At 45.9% G+C, this 18,269-nt stretch overlaps 1 protein-coding gene across 4 annotated transcripts in view; it reads right to left on the bottom strand.

The window, feature by feature from the left end:
- Positions 1–475: 475 nt before the first annotated feature.
- PPP3CC (protein phosphatase 3 catalytic subunit gamma) overlaps positions 476–18,269 on the bottom strand; it is a 58,016-nt gene continuing 40,222 nt past the window's right edge. Inside the window, exons 6-15 of one of the 4 annotated variants that reach the window (XM_075910895.2) lie at positions 17,496–17,635; positions 16,429–16,506; positions 16,239–16,333; positions 13,765–13,890; positions 12,615–12,692; positions 11,896–11,922; positions 10,927–11,008; positions 10,221–10,318; positions 6,501–6,530; positions 476–5,239 (exon numbers count right to left, since the gene is read on the bottom strand). In XM_075910895.2, coding sequence (XP_075767010.1) covers positions 5,064–5,239; positions 6,501–6,530; positions 10,221–10,318; positions 10,927–11,008; positions 11,896–11,922; positions 12,615–12,692; positions 13,765–13,890; positions 16,239–16,333; positions 16,429–16,506; positions 17,496–17,635 — 930 coding nt within the window. In that variant the 3' untranslated portion in view covers positions 476–5,063. The remainder of the gene's footprint in view (positions 5,240–6,500; positions 6,531–10,220; positions 10,319–10,926; positions 11,009–11,895; positions 11,923–12,614; positions 12,693–13,764; positions 13,891–16,238; positions 16,334–16,428; positions 16,507–17,495; positions 17,636–18,269) is intronic. The other 3 variants (XM_075910893.2, XM_075910892.2, XM_075910894.2) reach the window with 3 other exon arrangements.

Below are 18,269 nucleotides of genomic sequence, written 5' to 3'. Positions count from 1 at the left end.
TCCCATTTTAGTACTTAATAAAATCACTTATTATCAAACCCAGTGTAATAACTTACCTGGGCAGGGGAGGAGATGGACAGCAGCTGTGCATACCCCTCTTTTCATTGATAAAGGGGGTGAACGTTGAGCTGTATAAAACTTTTCTACGGAGTAACATGGATTTATTTGGGGGTTTGGTTCTATTTGGGGCTGTGAACCTGGATACTACTAAGTCCCTGTAACTGAGCCCTCCCAGAGCTGATAGTGTCTGAGTTACCCTGCTGGGAGGGATGTTACCCCAACTCAATGCCTTTTTTGGGTGAGACCAAAGCCTCTGGCCCAGCAGGACAGGGTTTTGGGGCGCCCCAGAGAGCAGGAAGGCTGGCTCAGTGGCATGATCAGCACACCAGGTGTCAGTCTCAAGGGGATCTCTGTGATCCAACCAGTCACACGCTGGTCACCAGAAGTGAGTCGGATTTGAATAAAGACACCAGAGCCAAATGACTGTCATTTAATTTTTAACTTTTTTTTTTTTAAAGATGACTTCCCATTTACATTAAGACAGTTCTAACAAATTCATTCCTTGTTCACAAAAAAGAAATTATATTAAATAATTTCTGCCAATAAATAACATTTTCACCATTTTTCTTTAAACATAACTAAAAAAAGCAAGAAAAAAGGAGGCAGTCTCCAGGCAATGGGCATATGCTCCTTCGGTGTCGAGAACCTAAGTCATCCTCATCATACCCAACACGTGTTCTTAGGGGCTTTGCGGTCCTTTGTGTCTGAAGCAGACAAGCCTCTGAGCTGCTCCGTTACAAGAATCTAGCTAGGGAAGATTTACCCGAGTGTCGTGATGTGCCAAGAAAGGCCCTTAAAAATAGGTGTGCGGGATGGCACCACAGTAAAAGGTTCTCCCAAAACAAGGCGAATGCACCTTTGTTCCCAATGCTAAAATACCCCATTGCTGACTCCCTCCTTGTTACATGCACCTTGCTATAACATGCAAAAATAAGACAGGCTGCTAGGGACAGCCTTCTGGAGAAAGGAGTGCAGTGGCACTGCCCTTAATAGTCTGGCATTCCATGGACTGATTGTACTCCTTGGCTTTTATGTTTCTTTTTTTTTTGTTGTTTTTTTGTTTTGTTTTTTGCAAAGTCTCATTCGTCAAGCTTTTGCTTGCTGGCAAGAGGGGATGGAAACAGAGGACAAATGGAGCTCCAGGATGAGGCCTCTTCAGACATGCATAGTTCCAAGGCAGAACCAGCGCTGGGGTTCTGGGAGATGGGATGGGGAGCTGGAAGAGGAGAAACTACTTCACGTCTCTGCTGTACTTTTGTGCTGGAAGCTAGGGGAATATTTAAGCCCCTCCCACTCTGACATGGCTTTGAAGGCCACAATTCTTTGCACTCCGCTGTTACAGTGGAGACAGGCAGGAGGCGGAGCCCCTCTTGCACCAAGCACTGTGGTGTGGTGTGATGCTGTGCTGTGCTGGGAATGAGTTCTGCTCTCTTTCCAGAGCTGCCCAGCATACAAAGGCCTGTGCTTTGAGGTATCTCCCCTTCTCCTTCCTTGGTTACAAAGAACAAAAGGGGACTGCGAGGGTTAAATGCTTAGTGCTGAAGGTTGGTTCACATACTGTGTTTACATTTTAAAAGCAAAGTCCTGGCCTCCCCCGCCTCTGACCCCAGGTGGCATCTCCACATGCCCAAGGGAAATGCAGCTGGTGATGGTACATTGCTTCCTCATCCATGCATGGTCACCACCAGTCACACACCGCTATCCATTTCCAGCACCACTCCACGCAACAGGATCTAGTTAACCTCTCAATTTAAGAGGAAAAGCCAGGACAGGGAAGGTTACAAGATGATCATCAATTAAGGGGTAATTAACACCCACTCTCCCCAATCTGTGCTGCTGCTCACCCCCTCGCCCGTTAAGAACACTGCATACTGTGCTGAAGAAACAGAGTCCCTGGCACTAACGTTCCCATAGCAACTGGAGACTGCTTCGCCTGACAGCATCCTGGCTGCGTGTGCTTGTGTGGGATACGGAATGCATTTCCAGCAGCTCTCAGTTTGATAGAATAAAGGAGGGGAAGACCCAATAGCTCCTGCATGGGGACGCCATGAGTCATCCAGAGAGCTCCTTCCGCCCACTAGCGACTGCTGTCAGAGCCGCTCAGCACTGCTTATTCCAACTGATTGTGACTAATGTGAGAGCAGGGCTCCTCCCTGACTGCAGACAGCCTCACTGACTGACAATTAGTGGATGATTTGGGACTCCTGTTTACCATCCAACAATTAATAAACTTAAAAACAAGTTCTCTGGCACTCACAATAGCGCTAAGTCACAAGTCAAACTGAATTTTGGAAGCCAACTGTTGCCCCCCTCCCTCCCCTTTGTGTCTCCAGATCAGTGGCGGACAGATCATTTTGGCAGGCACACAGTTCCAGTAACTATGGTTTCAAAGCACCATGCTTTGCAACCACCACTTATGCAACGCCACAACAAGCCTCCAGCTTTGGAACAGAAGCTAATCTTTTTCACTGAAGAGGATTGGCCAAGAGGCTCACCACAGAAGCTGGTAGCGTGACCTGCTCAAAAAACCTGCCTGCAGAGTCCATAGACCAGGACAGCCTTTCATGAGCAAAGGCCTTTTCTTTGCACGAAAGCCAACACCAGCAGTCCAGAGTCCGTGAGCAAAGTTTTCATTTTAACTGGGCAGACACAACTTTCAGGGGTGAGCTTCCAAAAGGCAATAAAGAGCAGATACCTTGACAGTGTCCTCTCCTCCTATCCTTTCTATGTACAGGAGAGCTCCCATCTAGACAACCGCCTCCCATTTATTTATGACCCTTAAGGAGGCACAAATGTATCTCCTTCAGGTGGTGCCTGTCACATGGCTCTTGCAGCAGAGATGCTGCTCAGAGAATCTCTCAGCCAGGTCAGAGTGTGTGTATTACCCAGCAGGAGTGCGCACCACATAACCTGCAATGTTTTAAAGGAAGATGCAATGGTTAGGAGGGATAACAAGAGGGACCCCTTGCCCCGATGGAGAAAAACAGACAAGTCTTCCAAAAACATTCACTTTCACAAAGTGACATTAGAAGTGACAATCCTGTGAGGCAGCTGCCTTCCTCTGGGACTGGAATCAAATGTCCACACCATGAAGTGAAGACAGTAACATCAAGGAGCTTCAAGAGAAAACAAAGAACAGGCTGGGTGGAGGGGCAATACCCTTCACCAAGAGGGCTGAGTTTAACCCTGCTTCTGGGTGGCACTAGGGACGTTGTACATTTGTTAAATTGGGAAGTGGCATGAAAGGGAGCCAGGGGTTAGCACTTGAGTGATGCTGCTTTAATGCAATGTAATAAGCAGGAGGGGATTCAGCTAAAATGACCAATCAGGGAAGGCAGAAAAAGAGGTGTTTTTATTTCTTAAATATCAGGTTTGGATTTTTCAAGGTCGGTTTCAAAACTGGATTCAGCTAATGTCTGCGAAAGGAAATGGACCAGACTGGGTACTTTGCTTATTTAGATTCCAACGCTTGACAATGGAGAGGCCATTCTTTTCACATCCCCATGAGCGTATTTACAGCAGAAACCCACCGTCCTCTAAAGAGATCTCCTTTCCCCCAACTCACTGAGAGATCCTAGACAAAGACTTCTAGAATCTCTAGCTCAGCTCCACTGAGGTCTCCAAGCTACTTTCCTTCTCTGTTATCCTCCTCAGTACACCTGAAGGACACAGAGGTTTCCAAAAATGTACGTGTTTCACCAAACTCTGCTCTGACCATGCAACAGCTATTTACGGAAAGGAAGCAACGATCAGTATAGCTCACCAATCTGTCCCCACTGTCATCCATCAGCTCACCTGGTGCCACTTATCTGTGGCCAGGTCCATTACTCCCTCCTTCAAATGGAATCGCTGACATTCCCTGGCTGGTTCGTCGTCTTTTATAGAGCAGATATATACCTCTGCTGGCCACGAGGTTCTTAATGGTCTAATCCCTTAAACCTAGTGCGTGGGTGGGTGGGGGTGGTGTGTGTGTGGGGGGCGTATTCTGGTTGCTACTGTGGCAATACCAACACCAGGGGCCTGTCAAGACACAGTTAGTGCACAGCAAGCTGTAAATCCTAGTGCACTAACTGGCTATATACACCTTGCTATCATGCACTAAATGTTACCTAGCGTGCACTGATCTACTTCTGTTTCAGTGCACAGTTAAATCAAAATGCATGGTGTTCCGTAAAGAACTCTTAGATGCACTTCGAGTGTAGGCTGTACTGATGGAACAGTGCAAATGGCTTGCTTCATGCACAGTCTAAAAACCTGAAGTTGTAGAAAGAATAGAAAAGCTCTCCCACACCCACCTTCCAGGTCATTCGGAGAGGTTTTGTGTTCTATTGGAATCCTCAAGACAAATGTGCGAGTATTGGAAAATTCACACCCTTGTCCCCAAGAGATAATCCAAGATCCCAGCTGGAATCTGAACTATCCAATTTATCACTACCTAGGATGAAGTCTTCCCAAAAAGAGATGGATGGGTCTGAGCCACTCACACCAAGCAGCACACCACCTTCCACAAACCAATTGTGAAAGCTGCCGACGCAGCTAGGCAATAAAAGCTAAAGAAAACAACAGCGAACTCGGGGAAGACAGTTGTGAAAACGTGTTTTAAAATTAAAGATGCTGCTTTCGAAAGCAGAGGCTACTGGAAACCTGTACCCAAGTCAAAGATCAAAAGGTGCCTGGGACTCTGGGTGAGTTTTGTTTTTAATCCTCAGAGGTCCCCCTGCTGTGGGGGAGAGACCAGCTGTACAGCACAACATTTTCATATATGCACTAGCAATTAGATTGGTTTCTAAATTAAAAAAGATGGACTTTTTATATACTGAACATAAATTAAAAAAATTACAAAATGGTCACCCTTCTTACAGAATGGATGCAAACTGGATTATGAACGTGCCTCCAGGTTAAGTTTATTTCTTTCCCATCCCTATCCCACCCCAATAATAAATAAATAAAATTCATTAAGTTTTGGATCCTTTAGTGGTGCAGATTGGGCATTAGAACCATTACTAAGCTTTCTTCCCTGTGCCGTTCTTTTCCGCAGAGTTTGTTGAGGTTACCAAGTTCACCGGCCCGTCTGGGTGCACTGAATCTTTGCGCGGCGGCATGCGTTCGTTAATGCGGTCCAACCCTCTGGCTTCTTCGAAGCTGCGAATCTTGTGCTGTGGTGAAAATCCACGGATGGCTAGAGCAAGGAGGGCAAAGAAGAAAGTCAGTCTGCCCAATAGCATCTGGAAGAAGAGCCTATCAGCACACACAATACTACAGAACCGAGACTCGTGGCTACAAAGCACATGTCTGGTTAAGTAAAAGTAAGCAATAGATCTGTGTAGAATTTGTCATCTCCTGAACGGCAAAGTGACACTGGTGACATGCAGAGTTTCATTAAATCAATTTCTAGGGCCCAGTTCAATTGACTCAGCAGCACCAACAGTTTATCTGTGCAATTTTCATCCATGATTTCCCTTGCAATACTGTTTAGCGGGAGCAACTAATAGGCCAGACATGTGCCCTGTATTCTGAAGAGTTAATGCAGTGAAACAGCAGCACACTGTCAAAGCTGAAAAACATAATACTAAAAAAAGTGAGGACAAATCAGCAAAGGGTGTTTTACTTCAACACACAAAAACCACGCACTACTACACCACAAACAGGAGAAAGAGCTAATCCTTGGATCAGAAAAGAAGCATTTTGTCTTGCATGACCAGGAGCTAAACACACAGGACAGAGACCCACTGCAGATGCGTAAGCCTTTGTTTCTACTCAACCTTGCAGTAATTTAAGTTCCTTGCAGGGATCGCCCTACACAATGCATTTAGCTGGTTTGTTTTAAAATAGATTTAAGTAAAAGATTTTGCTCCAAGTGTTTTTAAAGATTAAATTCTTTCAGATATTAGTATCTCCATAGAGTGTGGGTTCACCCAATACAAATGCACTGAAACTGCAAAAGAGAATACAAGTTTCCAGAGCAGTAAATTCATGTATGTGGTATTACTATCTTAACTGCAGAGAGGGTACTGCCTCGCCACACTGAAGGGAAGGCAAAGGTTGGGATCAGATCTTAAGGAACAGCAATCAAGTATTTCCTGTATAATTCTGGCCAACTGCTCTTGCAGCCTTCAGAAACACACTGTGAAGGACCTGACTGAGGAATAAGCCATCAAGTGATGAAGTTACAGGAATCACCACTAGGATCTTGAGGAGACACCAGAATTCTCAATCTGCTAAAAGAGCCCAGTCTGTTGAAATTAAACATCCCAGCTCATCTCTGTGACACCAAGGCTGAGACAGAGCTGAAGTAACCGCATATTGTATAATTTTTCCAGAAGGGGCCAATCCTCCCCGATTTCTGGTGATGCAAGAGTAAAACGCTTTCATACTGCTGATAAAGCTCCTTAAAATTAGCAGACAGACATGATTGAGTCTCTCGCAGGAACCAGCCATACCTTCCCGTGCCTCTACCGCTTCTACTGTGGCTGTAATACAGGAGGAACAGTGGCATGCAAAAATGAAGACAGAAAAGAGTGAGTGAACTAACATTATTGCTGCCATTAGAGACACACAATCCTCCCGCCCCAGTAGGTAGGATCATGATGAAGATCAGCCGGCAGAGGAGGACTGACAGGAGTTAGAGATGGAAGGGCTGCAGGGGATTTCACTCAGCTGGTATCTCCAGCTGAGGATTCAAGCTGTTTGGGAGCCTCCCCTTCCTCCTAGTGGCATGAAGTTCACCATCAATGTCAAACTGCTGAGTCCAACCAAGAACCGGGCTGGCCTTTTAGCACCTCCTAGGCCAGGCACACATGACCCCATGACGGCCATGGGGCTGGCATCTCTTGGACTGAACCATGCCACTCTTCCACTGGTTTTCCAAGCAGACATTTAATGGGCACCTCGGGATGCTTTGGCAAGGAGACTACCATGGATGGATCTCATTACCGCATGGAGACTGTAGCACACAAACCTACCTGTCGCAGAAGTGCCCTTGTCCTTTAAATAAAAAACTGACTTTAACCAACAGGCCGGCATTTGGAGGGAGGGGAAAGCAAGGGGGGTTGGCTCCTTTTCTGGGAGCAGTGTGCTCAGCAGCACAGTAACCAGGCTGCTCAGCTCCCAGTGAAAAGGAGAACACAATAAAGGCAGAGATTGCAAGCCTACTTGGCTTCAACTCCTCCCACAAAAGGTTACTAAGCAACAGGACCCCTTAAGGTTTCAGCAACGTCAGGTCTCCCTCCACCCCAGCACTGCTACAATTGTCAATCTGCTTGTGATAGTAAACCCGTCAGAGCACCTGGTAGTGGGGAAACTCATTGGAGGGACCCTGATTGGAATCTACTTGCCCCTAGGCTCGAGTGCACCTGAGGCTATTAAATCCTTGTGTCACAATGCACAGGCCACGTGTTCAGGCTTCCAAACGGAGGGCGAGGAATGGGTAGCATTGCGGGTTAATATTGTAGCTGAGTTGAGCATGTCTAGTCGACTCTTGTTAATTTCATGCTAGTAAAGATCTGCAGAAGGCTCAGAGAAGGGGAGCAAGCCAATGCCCAGCATCCCTGCCCTGACAACAAGGGCCCAGGGGAACGCAATACAAGAGCTCGGCGCAGCCATTAGCTGGGGCATGCAGGACTGCACAGAGGGGCTCCTGGAGTGCCAGTCAGTGCACATTCCAAACATATAGGGAGCAGGGAGGTGGCATGAAGTTAGGAGTGGAGAAGAGGGACAAGGACTGACCAGGAGAGACATGCAGGGGAGGGCATAAGCAGTAGGGTGGAGCTTAGCAGCTGAGTGGGGAGGTGCAGGCAGCAAGGGAGTTATGGATTGCCTTGAAGGGCAGAAGCTCAGACTTCATACAGAAGAGAAGTCAGACTGAAGGCAGGAGAACAGGGGAAGAGCAGCAGGAATCATCTAACTGATCTTCCATCTCTCTTACTACTGTGATCAAACCACAAAGCTTACTATGAAGCTATGCAAAACTAAATTCCTTCACTGGTAGATCTTGAAGCCTCTGACAGGGGATCCTGACTGGTTTGGCCAGGAGGCTGTCAAGTGCCTGCACTTCAGCTGCCCCTCCCCCTACTGCTGTGCATCTCCTGCCCCTTGTTTTGGAGCTGCCACCCCCAGGAGCCTCCTGCTTGCTGTGTAGGGCAGGGAAGGGAGAATAAGGTGTCCCCTAATGTCAAGGTGCCCACTCTCTCACCCTGTATCCTATCTCCACAGAGCAGGGCGGCGGCGGGGGGTTGGGTGGGGGAGGAAGAGTTTTCTGGCTGCTTTTGGGGGTGGTGCAGGGCCAGGGCAGGGGTCAGCCTGCCTTAGCCCCACCACCCAGGAGCCACCTGAGGTAAGCAGTGCCCAGATGGAGCTCACATCCTGAAACCCTACGCCAGTCATGAACCCCTTCCTACACCCCAGGTCCTGCTCTAGCCCCAAGCACCCCTGCATCCAAACACCCTCCCAGAACCTGCACCTAGAACCCCCTCTGCACCCAAACTACCTGCCCTAAGCTAATCGTAGAGCCCCTCTCACACTCCAGAGCCTATACCCAACCTGCTGCCCCTGCCTGGTGAAAGCGAGGGAGGATGGAGAAGGGATGGAGTGAGCAGGGGCGGGGCCTTGGAGAAGGGTCACAAAGGAGGCGGGTCACAAAGGAGGCGGGGCAAGGGTATTGGGTTTGAGGTAGTTCTTGGATTGCACTTAAATTCAGAAAGCGATCTCATGCTTAAAAAGGCTGGAGACCCCTGGCCTAGAACAACAGCTATAAGTGTCCTAAGCTTGTTGGCACCTCTTCAATCTATTACATGCATCACCCTTCAAACTAGAGCTCCATCAACAATGTTACATGATAGGCCTGGCTCTAGAGTATTCTGTATCCCACGCTCGTCAGAACACACTCAAGGTGAACATCTGCCTTCTCATCTACTGACTTTCTATTCTCATGTTGGTAGCTTAATCAGAAATCAAGTTGGACAGAGCTTAAAGTAAACTTGCACATCTCTTTGAACAAAGGAAACCTAGATGCCAAATTCTTCAAACCCAATAGGATCCCAGAGCAATTCTCCTCTCACACATACATGAAATATTTAATCGAAGACACACAGTCCCAGAACAAACCTCTCTCTGAGCCATCAGGAAACCAATGCTGATAGGAAGGGAAAGCAGGCCAGTGTATGCCTGTACTCAAGGGCTGGCAGCAGGAAAGGATTAAAACACTAGATTACAGGATTCCCTCTGGGGACACGTTACAATGAGAACTCACTCCCCTGACCACCAGCCAATCTCCACTCCCTGTGGTCTGGAACACTCTGCTTGGAGGAGGTTTGAGCACTACTGCGCTCAGAATGTTAATATAATTTGATCGGTGGGAAGCCTAGGTGGGGAGTAACAAGAATACTTGCCAAAAATACACAAAGTAACAAGACTGCAGAAAAGCTACTCAAACCCAATGTACCACGTCCCTGGGACTGAACACTAAAAACAAACCTGAGAGACTTAGCTTATTGCTAAGTAAAAATACAAGTTTCTCTCTCCTAGAATGATACTATTAGGATTGGAAACAAAGGGATTTGGTTTGATAAAAACCAGACATTTACCATTCGATCCACAGACAGGGTTACAAAGCAGCAGCAGAGTAGCTGAAGCAGGAAATGCCCTGGAGCAATGTTTGAAAGGGGGGGAGGAAGGAGAAGCAAGGGGGGGGAATCTTAAGAGCTGTTATAACAATGGATGATAAACATGCTTGAAGCTTGGCGCAGTCTCAATCTTTGCTACCATTACTGGCCATGAGATGACACTGGCATCTTAGAAAGGACTCCTGCAACTCCATTTGCAACAGTTTATAGCAGGGTTTCTCAACCTGTCTCCCTATGAACCCACAAAATGGCCCTCCCGGGAATCCTTTGCTCCCAATCCCACAATGCTGCAGGGGAGGAACTGTGGGAACTGGCACAATAATTTACGGAGGCCCCTGAGAGCCAGATATTCCCATGCCAGCTCTGCTTCAGCAGAACACCAGGTACAGCGAATAAAGAATCCTGACTCCTCCAAACAAGTGCTGGCGGCTCCCCCGGGGTCCCAAGCCGCAGGCTGAGAAGCACCCATGCACACGAGTCACTGGAGTGTGACACAGTGTGTATGGAGCTCACAGAAAGGGTTATTTCTCACGTACTCACCAGTCTGTAGAGTCTGCTTTCCCCCTGAGAGGACTCCCAGAGGCAGCGTACCTGTGGGAGTCAGGCCCTTGAGAGTCAGCACGCTCTCACTCTCCTCTCTGAAAAAAGGATGCAGAAAGATGAATTACTCCTACCAAGGCCAGCATTTAGGCAAGAGTGTTACAGCCAGAGGCATGCTCAATGACGTGTTCCTTCCAGAGGGGAAGGCTACCTTTGGGTAACCTGCAAGCCTACATCTGTACCATCTTGGCTGTAAACTCCTGCAGGCCAGCCAAACAGCTTACGCTGGATGTCTTTTTCCACCAGGAAATTGAATACACCCTTGTAGATGCTCTATTTGCTAGGACGGCATGCAGCCAAGCCAACAGTAAGAGAAGTACTTCCCCAATATTTCCTTGTTTACATGAAATGCATCTCTGCTCTGAAGGGATTTCCACTCCAGATCTAATTATCTCCGTCAATGAGGATGCCAGCTTCAACGGGATGGTTTTGCAGTTCCCAAACACGACTGAACACCCGCTTTGCAGAACTTCACATGGATGGGTGTAACATTCCCAAACCTAGACCACCTTTTAATATAGTTCTGCAGTCTCTCAGCTGGATTCCTGCCTGCATACTACTACATTCACTCAGACAGAGCAGCAACCCCCAGTACCCAGATCACATGTGAAGCTCAGACACAAACACTTTCAAGTTGACTTCTTACCGGAGAACTGAAAAAACACGAGCCATCTTCCCAATGGCTCTGATCTTATTCCTGATGATCTCCTTGCGGACTGTTGTGCCTCCTTTGGTAGAAAAAAAACTGTTTAAGGATTTCCTGCCCCCCTTTTAAAGCCACAGGTAATGTCGGTCTGAAGCGCCTGGCTCTAGGAAAGAGCAATCATGGATTCCAAGTTCATTGCTATATTCGTTAGAAAACAGTCTCTTAGAAGGGGGGGTAAGAGTGGGAGTGAGGCTGGTGAGACTGAAAAAATGACACAGAATAAAAGTCTAAGGAAAGAATAGCCACCAAAACGGCAGCTCCCAGTTCCTGCTTGAAGCACCAGATCTTTATTTAACAGGTCAGATCGTACTGCACAGAATGGAACACAAACGACTCAGTCGCAGACAGTTTGGTACGGCAGAATACTGACACATCTGACTACTGACGAACACCTAGGAATGCTGAGCTGTGCTTGCAGAAGGGAGAGTGGTCACACAAGCATCACCTCTGGCACACGCACACAGTGAATGGCTGGCAGGAGCCTTGCATCTCTGCTTTGACCCTCACTCAAACACACAGTGAGGTAAGTGTGCACCTTTTTAACAGCACACACTGGGAGACAAGCATGGGAGGTGACTGATGATAAAATCACATGAGAAACATCTCCTCTCAGCTGAGACTCTTCAAATGGCACTATCACACACCAGACAAGAAAAAGCCAAACTGGAGATCTAACATGCACCAATGGTTCAGCCATGCACTAGGTGGCTGCATTTGGAGTTTAAATAGAAATGTGACCCCATCTCTCAGGTTCCTGGAGGAACACAGCAGGGTTAAAAAAAACCACACAGCGCTCATGTTAAAACTGAAAGGGGAATGGAGAGACTGCCCAGCTATTCAAATTCAATCCAAGGAACCTGGTGGCACAGGCAGTGAGAATTAAGCTTGTAGCAAATTCTAGCTGGGTACCTTTCTGATAGCTTGAAATGTAGTGCTCTTCAGGGAGAGGAGACACCAAGAAACAAGGAGATAAAGACATAGAAGAAAAAAAATTTAATTTTCATGGGAGGGAGAGGGGAAAAAAAGCAAATGAAATGCAGAGGGAGAAGCGGGTTAAAGTCTTGACCTGTTGATAGAAGCGGCACTGTGTCATATGATACCTCTCTTACCACTTCCATGCCGCATTTATTTTATTTTCTCTCAAAACTCTTCCACTCATCAAAACGTGCATAATACTCAACCAGCATTCACAGCCTCTTTCACACATCGTCACTTCAAAATCACTAACCAGTACCAAATAACCAACTGCTATTTCTGGAGCTAGTATGAAAAGGAAGGGCAGATGGATGGGCCTAGTGCTTGAGTGTTAAAGTTTAGAACTAGCAGGGCAGAGTAGCAGCAGAAAAACTGTCTGCACCAGTAAATTGGATAATAATGTTTGAGTCAGAAAAAATATCTTGGGGATAATCCCATGCCCCGGTAATGCCAAGAAACCTTTCTTCAGAATCTGTAGTGAGGAGTTCACTGCCACAAATAAGTACTGCACCATGCACTCCATTGTCACTGGATTGCAAGGAGACAAAAGTTCAGCATCTAATTCTGAAGTGCATGTCGAAGCCTTTTGAATTAGCTTTAAATCACCCCTCAAGCCCACTGTTAACAGCCCAACTTGTAATAAAAGTTGTTACCTTCCAAAGTCTCATCACCATCTGAAATCAACTCATCATCAGAGCATATGTTGAGGATGTTAACCAGCATCTCTGTGACTGCAAGAAGTAGTGACAAATAGATAGGATGATTAGAGGAGCGGGCGCTCACACTGCTGAAGGGGAGGGTATTTGAGAGGGTGAGATGTGCTGAACAAATGATATCAGCCATTTACACATCTGAAGAGGGAGCCTAGGGATATTTCATAGCTACATTCTGCAGCATCTTTCATTGCAGAGGATCCCAGGACACATTTGATTAGATACCAGAGCTCCTCTGATACATCCAGTACAATCTGAATAGTGCCCAGAATGCTACCTCACTGCATGGGAACTGGTCCAGGAATGGGGTATCCACAGTGCTCATGCCAAAGAGATTGGGTCTCAGTTAAGGTCCCTTCCCAGTCCCCCTCAATTTTCTCCACCCCACAAAAACTGCATAATACTCCATCTGTTTCAGAGAATGTTGACTCTGCTGAGATTTCAACCACTGGTTCTGCAGAGTAAACATTTGGGACCTTTAAGCTATCTACCTAAACCCTAAAGCCCTGAATTAGAATCTAGACTGGTTGGGAGAGGACAAGGCTCCTTTGTTAAGAAGTGCAAATTCTGGCAAAATCGGGTTTTTTTAGGCAGGTGTACCTTATTAAAACTGAAATCAAAGCCTCCCCCCCCTCCTAACTGTGGAGAATGATCTTTCTCTCCCCTCTTTTCTGACAGGCCACACATCCATGAGATATTTACTGCTTTCTTTGTGTACCATGCAAAATGTCAGCACAGTTGGGGGAAATCACTTAATAAGGGCTGGTTCATCAACACAAAAATATTGTGAAAACAAGGACCATTTTATTTAACTTCTTGGTAATGGCAAAGCAGACTTTTCCCCCCTCCATACATTTAAAATCTAAGGAACTGTAGCCATCAAAGTTCTACTACTGTACAACAGTATTGCCTGCATTATTGCCAATGCCATTTTACCCTGTCAAGCTGCACACGCATTTAAAACTTCCTAGATAAAATCTTATTTCATATTTATAGACATTTAAGTAACCCTCAGGGGTTTTTAATACGTACAGTGCTATGATCCGTCACTGTTTAGGCCAAACAAATCTAAATGCTGTATTTGTCTTACCCTTTTCCCCTACAAATGGTAAGGACCATGTGAAGACATCCATGAAATTTGGAAGCCAGTAGGGGTGTGGAGAACAGTTGAACTGTCTGATGTTCATGACATTGTTTTCATATTTCAGAACAGCAGCTAAAAAGAATAGAGTGAGAGAATGGGTGTATGCAGGCACTGTAAGCTCTGAGGCACAGACTGTTTCCCTCCAGGTTCATATAGCACTGAGCATGGCATCAGTGATCAAACAATGACAGCTAGCTCAATTTATGCAGTGCCAAACCACCACTTATCTAGAATTAAGAGGCTTAAGTGGTATTTTCAGTTTATGAACTACAGGGCATGCAACCAGCAGAAGTTTTAAACATTTCACAATAGCTCATTTTCCAAATAGCTCCTCATATAAGACGACTATAAAGAAAAGTACGCTCTGTTCAAAAGCCTCAAATAGTCACCTCAAAGAAACCATGAACTAGAAACTCTTGGCTCCTTAGTCAAGGTAAGAAAGTCTCCCCCACTCCTTATTTGGTATCAGATGGGTGAAAGTTAATGAACATGGACAGAAATTGCATATTACAGTGGCAGCGTCAGTTGCCATTACCAGCATGTATGTCATTCCCAGGGGCTTATAATGTTACAGGTAAACTGTGACAACACACACACCATCATCTTAGAAGTAGGGATGTTAAATAGCAGGCAATCAGCTAATTGAATAGTCGATGGACTTTCCATCAATTCTTGATTAGTTGATCAGGCAGGAAACTGCTCCCGGCTCAGGAGCTAACCCCAGTGCGGCTCTGACTTTTAAATATATTAAAAGCTGTCAGGCTCTTAATATGTTTAAAAAGTAGAGGTGCAGCATCTGGGACCAGGCACAAGCTGGGAATAAGCTGATTCTTGGCTTGCACAAGTTCCCCGCTACATCTTTGCCTCTTTTGCCCGCCCCCCCAAGATAGTGCTAGGGGATCCAACAACAGCTCCTGCTCCCCCCTCTTGCTGCCTCTCTTTGTTAGAGACAGCAAGGGAGGAGGGGGAGAAAAGCAACTAGCTGAGTCACTACTCAACTACCTGATAAACATATGCTTATTAGGTAGTCGAATAGTCACTTACATCCCTACTTCACTTCAATAATCAGTTAAAGCCAGGTAAACCATTCTGAATCAGAGTGGGAAAGAAAGCTCTTATTTTAAGTTTGCTACTTAGTCCAGTTTAGACTGAGAAAAAAGATTTAGCTTTCAGTTTTAGAAAAAGATTTGCAGTCTGCTTCTAATTTCCCAGCAATGTTCCTTTTCCCAATGCATGTTAATATTCGTTTAAGGGCCCCTGATGACACGGTACAAGATGGCATTCCCACAGATATCAGAATCAGAGCTGAAAGCCTATTAATTACTCTTGGCCAAGTGGTTTCAGATTGCACCCTGTACAGCATACACTACAGCTCTGTCCAGAGTAAGTGACTGAAACCAACTCCTCCTCAAGACTATTCCTCTGTCCTACAGACCGGGACCTTAGGAAAGAGTTCTGCGCTCAGCATAAATTTTACCTTTGCTCATTTTCATCTTATTATTTGTATTTATAACTACCATGGACCACTCTAAACAATTACTCTGTCTTTTGTGTTTACATATGTCTACTGGTTTGGGCTGCAATGTGTCCTGTGGACCCACAGACCTGATGATGTCAATGAAACGGCACATGACTTCAGTAGCAATGCCACAACTTGCTGCCAATTTGAATGCAGCTGCCATACTAATCGCACAGCTACTCTTCATTCAGTACCATCGTCCAAAAAAGGAAAATAATGTGATGCTGAAGTATCTATGTTCAACTGACTGAAGGAAAGAAATTCAGAACCAAAGCTACTAACTCCATGGTTGATTTATCCCTTTGAGCACTGGTACTGCAACACACGGGTTAGGATGGAGCAAGTCACACAGAGCGGCCATCTTCACTGCGAGTTTACAGGCTTTTAACACTTAATGAAGCTTTTTGGGATTCAACACTAGCTTAGCCCAGGCACATACCATATTGAAGGTAAGATTTTTTTTTAAGCCTTTCATCAGCATAACTGAAATAAGACCATTGTGTCAGGAGAGAAAGCAGGTAGTACAAACTCCAGAGATCTTGAGCCGTTCCACCTCCTTCCCCAGCTGCACGTTCCCAGACACCAACCACCCCCTTAAAGCTGAGAAGCATGTGTGGGGGAGTAGAATCGTATCAGCAGGTCAGGCCAGCCTTGAAGAAGAGGGGAGCAACACAGCAGCTATCATGATGCAGTGGGCTCGCTGGCTAGCATGTTTTGGCTCACAAGCTGTGTGTGCACCTAGGGAAAGGGAAGAGGTTTCATTCAAAGAAGGATGGAGTGAGCTGGAGCTACTGCAGACAAAACAGAAGGAGGAAGTTGGGGAGGGATTTCCTAAGGATTAATAACAAAACCAGCACTGGCCTCCAAAACAACTGCAGAGATGTGGCTTCGGCAGCCTTACCCTTGTTGTTATACACATCTAGGTAATTTGGTGCAGAGAAGATTGTGATTAGCGATGGAAAGCCTGTTGTCTGGCTCTTCCTGTACATTCGGTACCTGGAAGTCAGGGCATGATGTTAGCATTCTGACCTTGCTAAGGGTAGAAAAACTGAACATTTATTCTTGCACAGTCCTACCCCTGCAGCACTTACCCGGCATCCTGGGCTTCGTGAGCTCGGATTACTGATAACAAACTATTGTTTTGCAAAAATTCACAGACGGCAGGGTAACTAAAAAGAAGAGTTTTAAATACATTAGTAGGCAGCAAAGACAAAAACCCTCCTTCCTCTGGGGAGGCAGGAAAAACTAGAACAAAGTGTTAATAGCCTCATAAGCTTTGCAATTAAGCTTTAAGTGATAGCACTGCACATACCTGTGGGTTTATTTCAGATGTGCTAGGATCTTCGAATAGGTCTACCCTGCAGCTGGGAGTGAGTCCCCCCGATAGACTTGTGCCTGCATGGCTCAAGCTAGTGTGTTAAAAATAGCAGTGTGGATGTTACTGTACCAGCAGAGGCTTGCACTAGTCGCTGAGGTTGAACTCACCTGATCCTCTGGCCTCGAGCTTACGTGGCTAGCACAAACATCAAGCCAGTGCAACAGCAACATTTCCAGTTCTATTTTTAGCATGCTAGCTTGAGCCCTGCAATCACAAGTCTGTCTACCCAGGCTGGGAGGCTCAGTCCCACTCTTCAAAGCCAATGAAAGCTGCAAACACTCAGTACCTCTCAAATAAGGCCACAGCCATGTACAGTGCCATCTTTTAAAAATTAATCACAAAGCACATTGGAAACAGTCAGTCAGTCTAGATTCCTGTGCTAAATACCAACCAGCCTGGCTACAAGGAGTCAATCAGTATCGTAAACTATCTTTTACATTTATTTTTCCTTCTGAAAGCCCCTTGATGCCTTCTGGTCCCCCTGAAAGTCTCTCCAAAAGCATCAAAACAGATACCAGGAGTCTCATTACAACCTTAGATACTTGTGATTTCATCAGCTGATGCATCCTAGAAAAGTTTGAGGGAGTCATGTACCACCCAAGATGATTTCCCATGGGGAAAAGCTACTATACAGCAAGTTCAGACAACCCAAGAACCTGGTAAATAGGGGCATTTAACACAATAATTGGATTTCACTCCATCTCTGCATTAGCTTTTAAACATTACACAGGGCAAGTTAGAAGCCCTAGATCATCTGAGCCCCACTGAATCCCTGCTTACCTGTAGAAATAAGAGCAGCCTCGAACAGTGTTGTGAGTGAAATGCTCTAACGTCTTCTCATTGCCGTAATCCTCTGATGGATCAGACCAGAGCAGGTCACACATTGGACCAAAGGCTGGAGGCTCTTTAAACCTGTCTAACTAGAAGGTGCACACAAAGTGAGGACAATTGTCGAGGTCAAGTGGCTTTGTAACCCAGGGGTACATGCCCCTATACAGAAAAGCTCTGGAGACAGGTTAGTTTGAACAAATTAGGATTAGAGCTCTGCACACTTCTTAAGCAGACTCAGCTGTGGTCTCAGTAACAGACCTGTGCTTCTTCCCTTCCCTTTTCCCAACTTCTGGGAAGCAAGGTATGAGTGACAGTCAGTCTAGCTTTCTGCCCAGCCTGCTTTTCCCCCTCCCTCCACACATTCAGAAGAGATCTTCACTGTGGAAGAACTAGCATATGCTATTTATCTGACTTTAAGCTCCTTGGTCTAATCACTACAAAATGTTGTCTACACTCAAAGCGTCTACAGAAATTCAATGCACTCAGCAGCAAGGATGCTATTAGCTAGTTAAATAATATCAGAAAAAGTAAATTCTGTGCAATAAAACACCACTGCAAATATAAAACCAGCCTAAAGACCTTTAAATTAGCTTAGTATTTTGCTGACTGAAGGTCCAACTTTGGGACAATTTGTCAGGCCCTTGCAACCAAGTAGCTCTGGCTGCTTGAGAGAATAAAGGATGAAGTGGGGGAGAGGAAGAAAAGTGTGAGAGCCATTTCCCT

This window comes from Pelodiscus sinensis, chromosome 28 (assembly GCF_052426305.1).
Source record: "Pelodiscus sinensis isolate ZL-2025 chromosome 28, ASM5242630v1, whole genome shotgun sequence".
Classification (NCBI taxonomy): Eukaryota; Metazoa; Chordata; order Testudines; family Trionychidae; genus Pelodiscus; species Pelodiscus sinensis.
The sequence above is the reverse complement of the archived record's forward strand: the minus strand, read 5'-3'. Positions and strand labels throughout refer to the sequence as shown.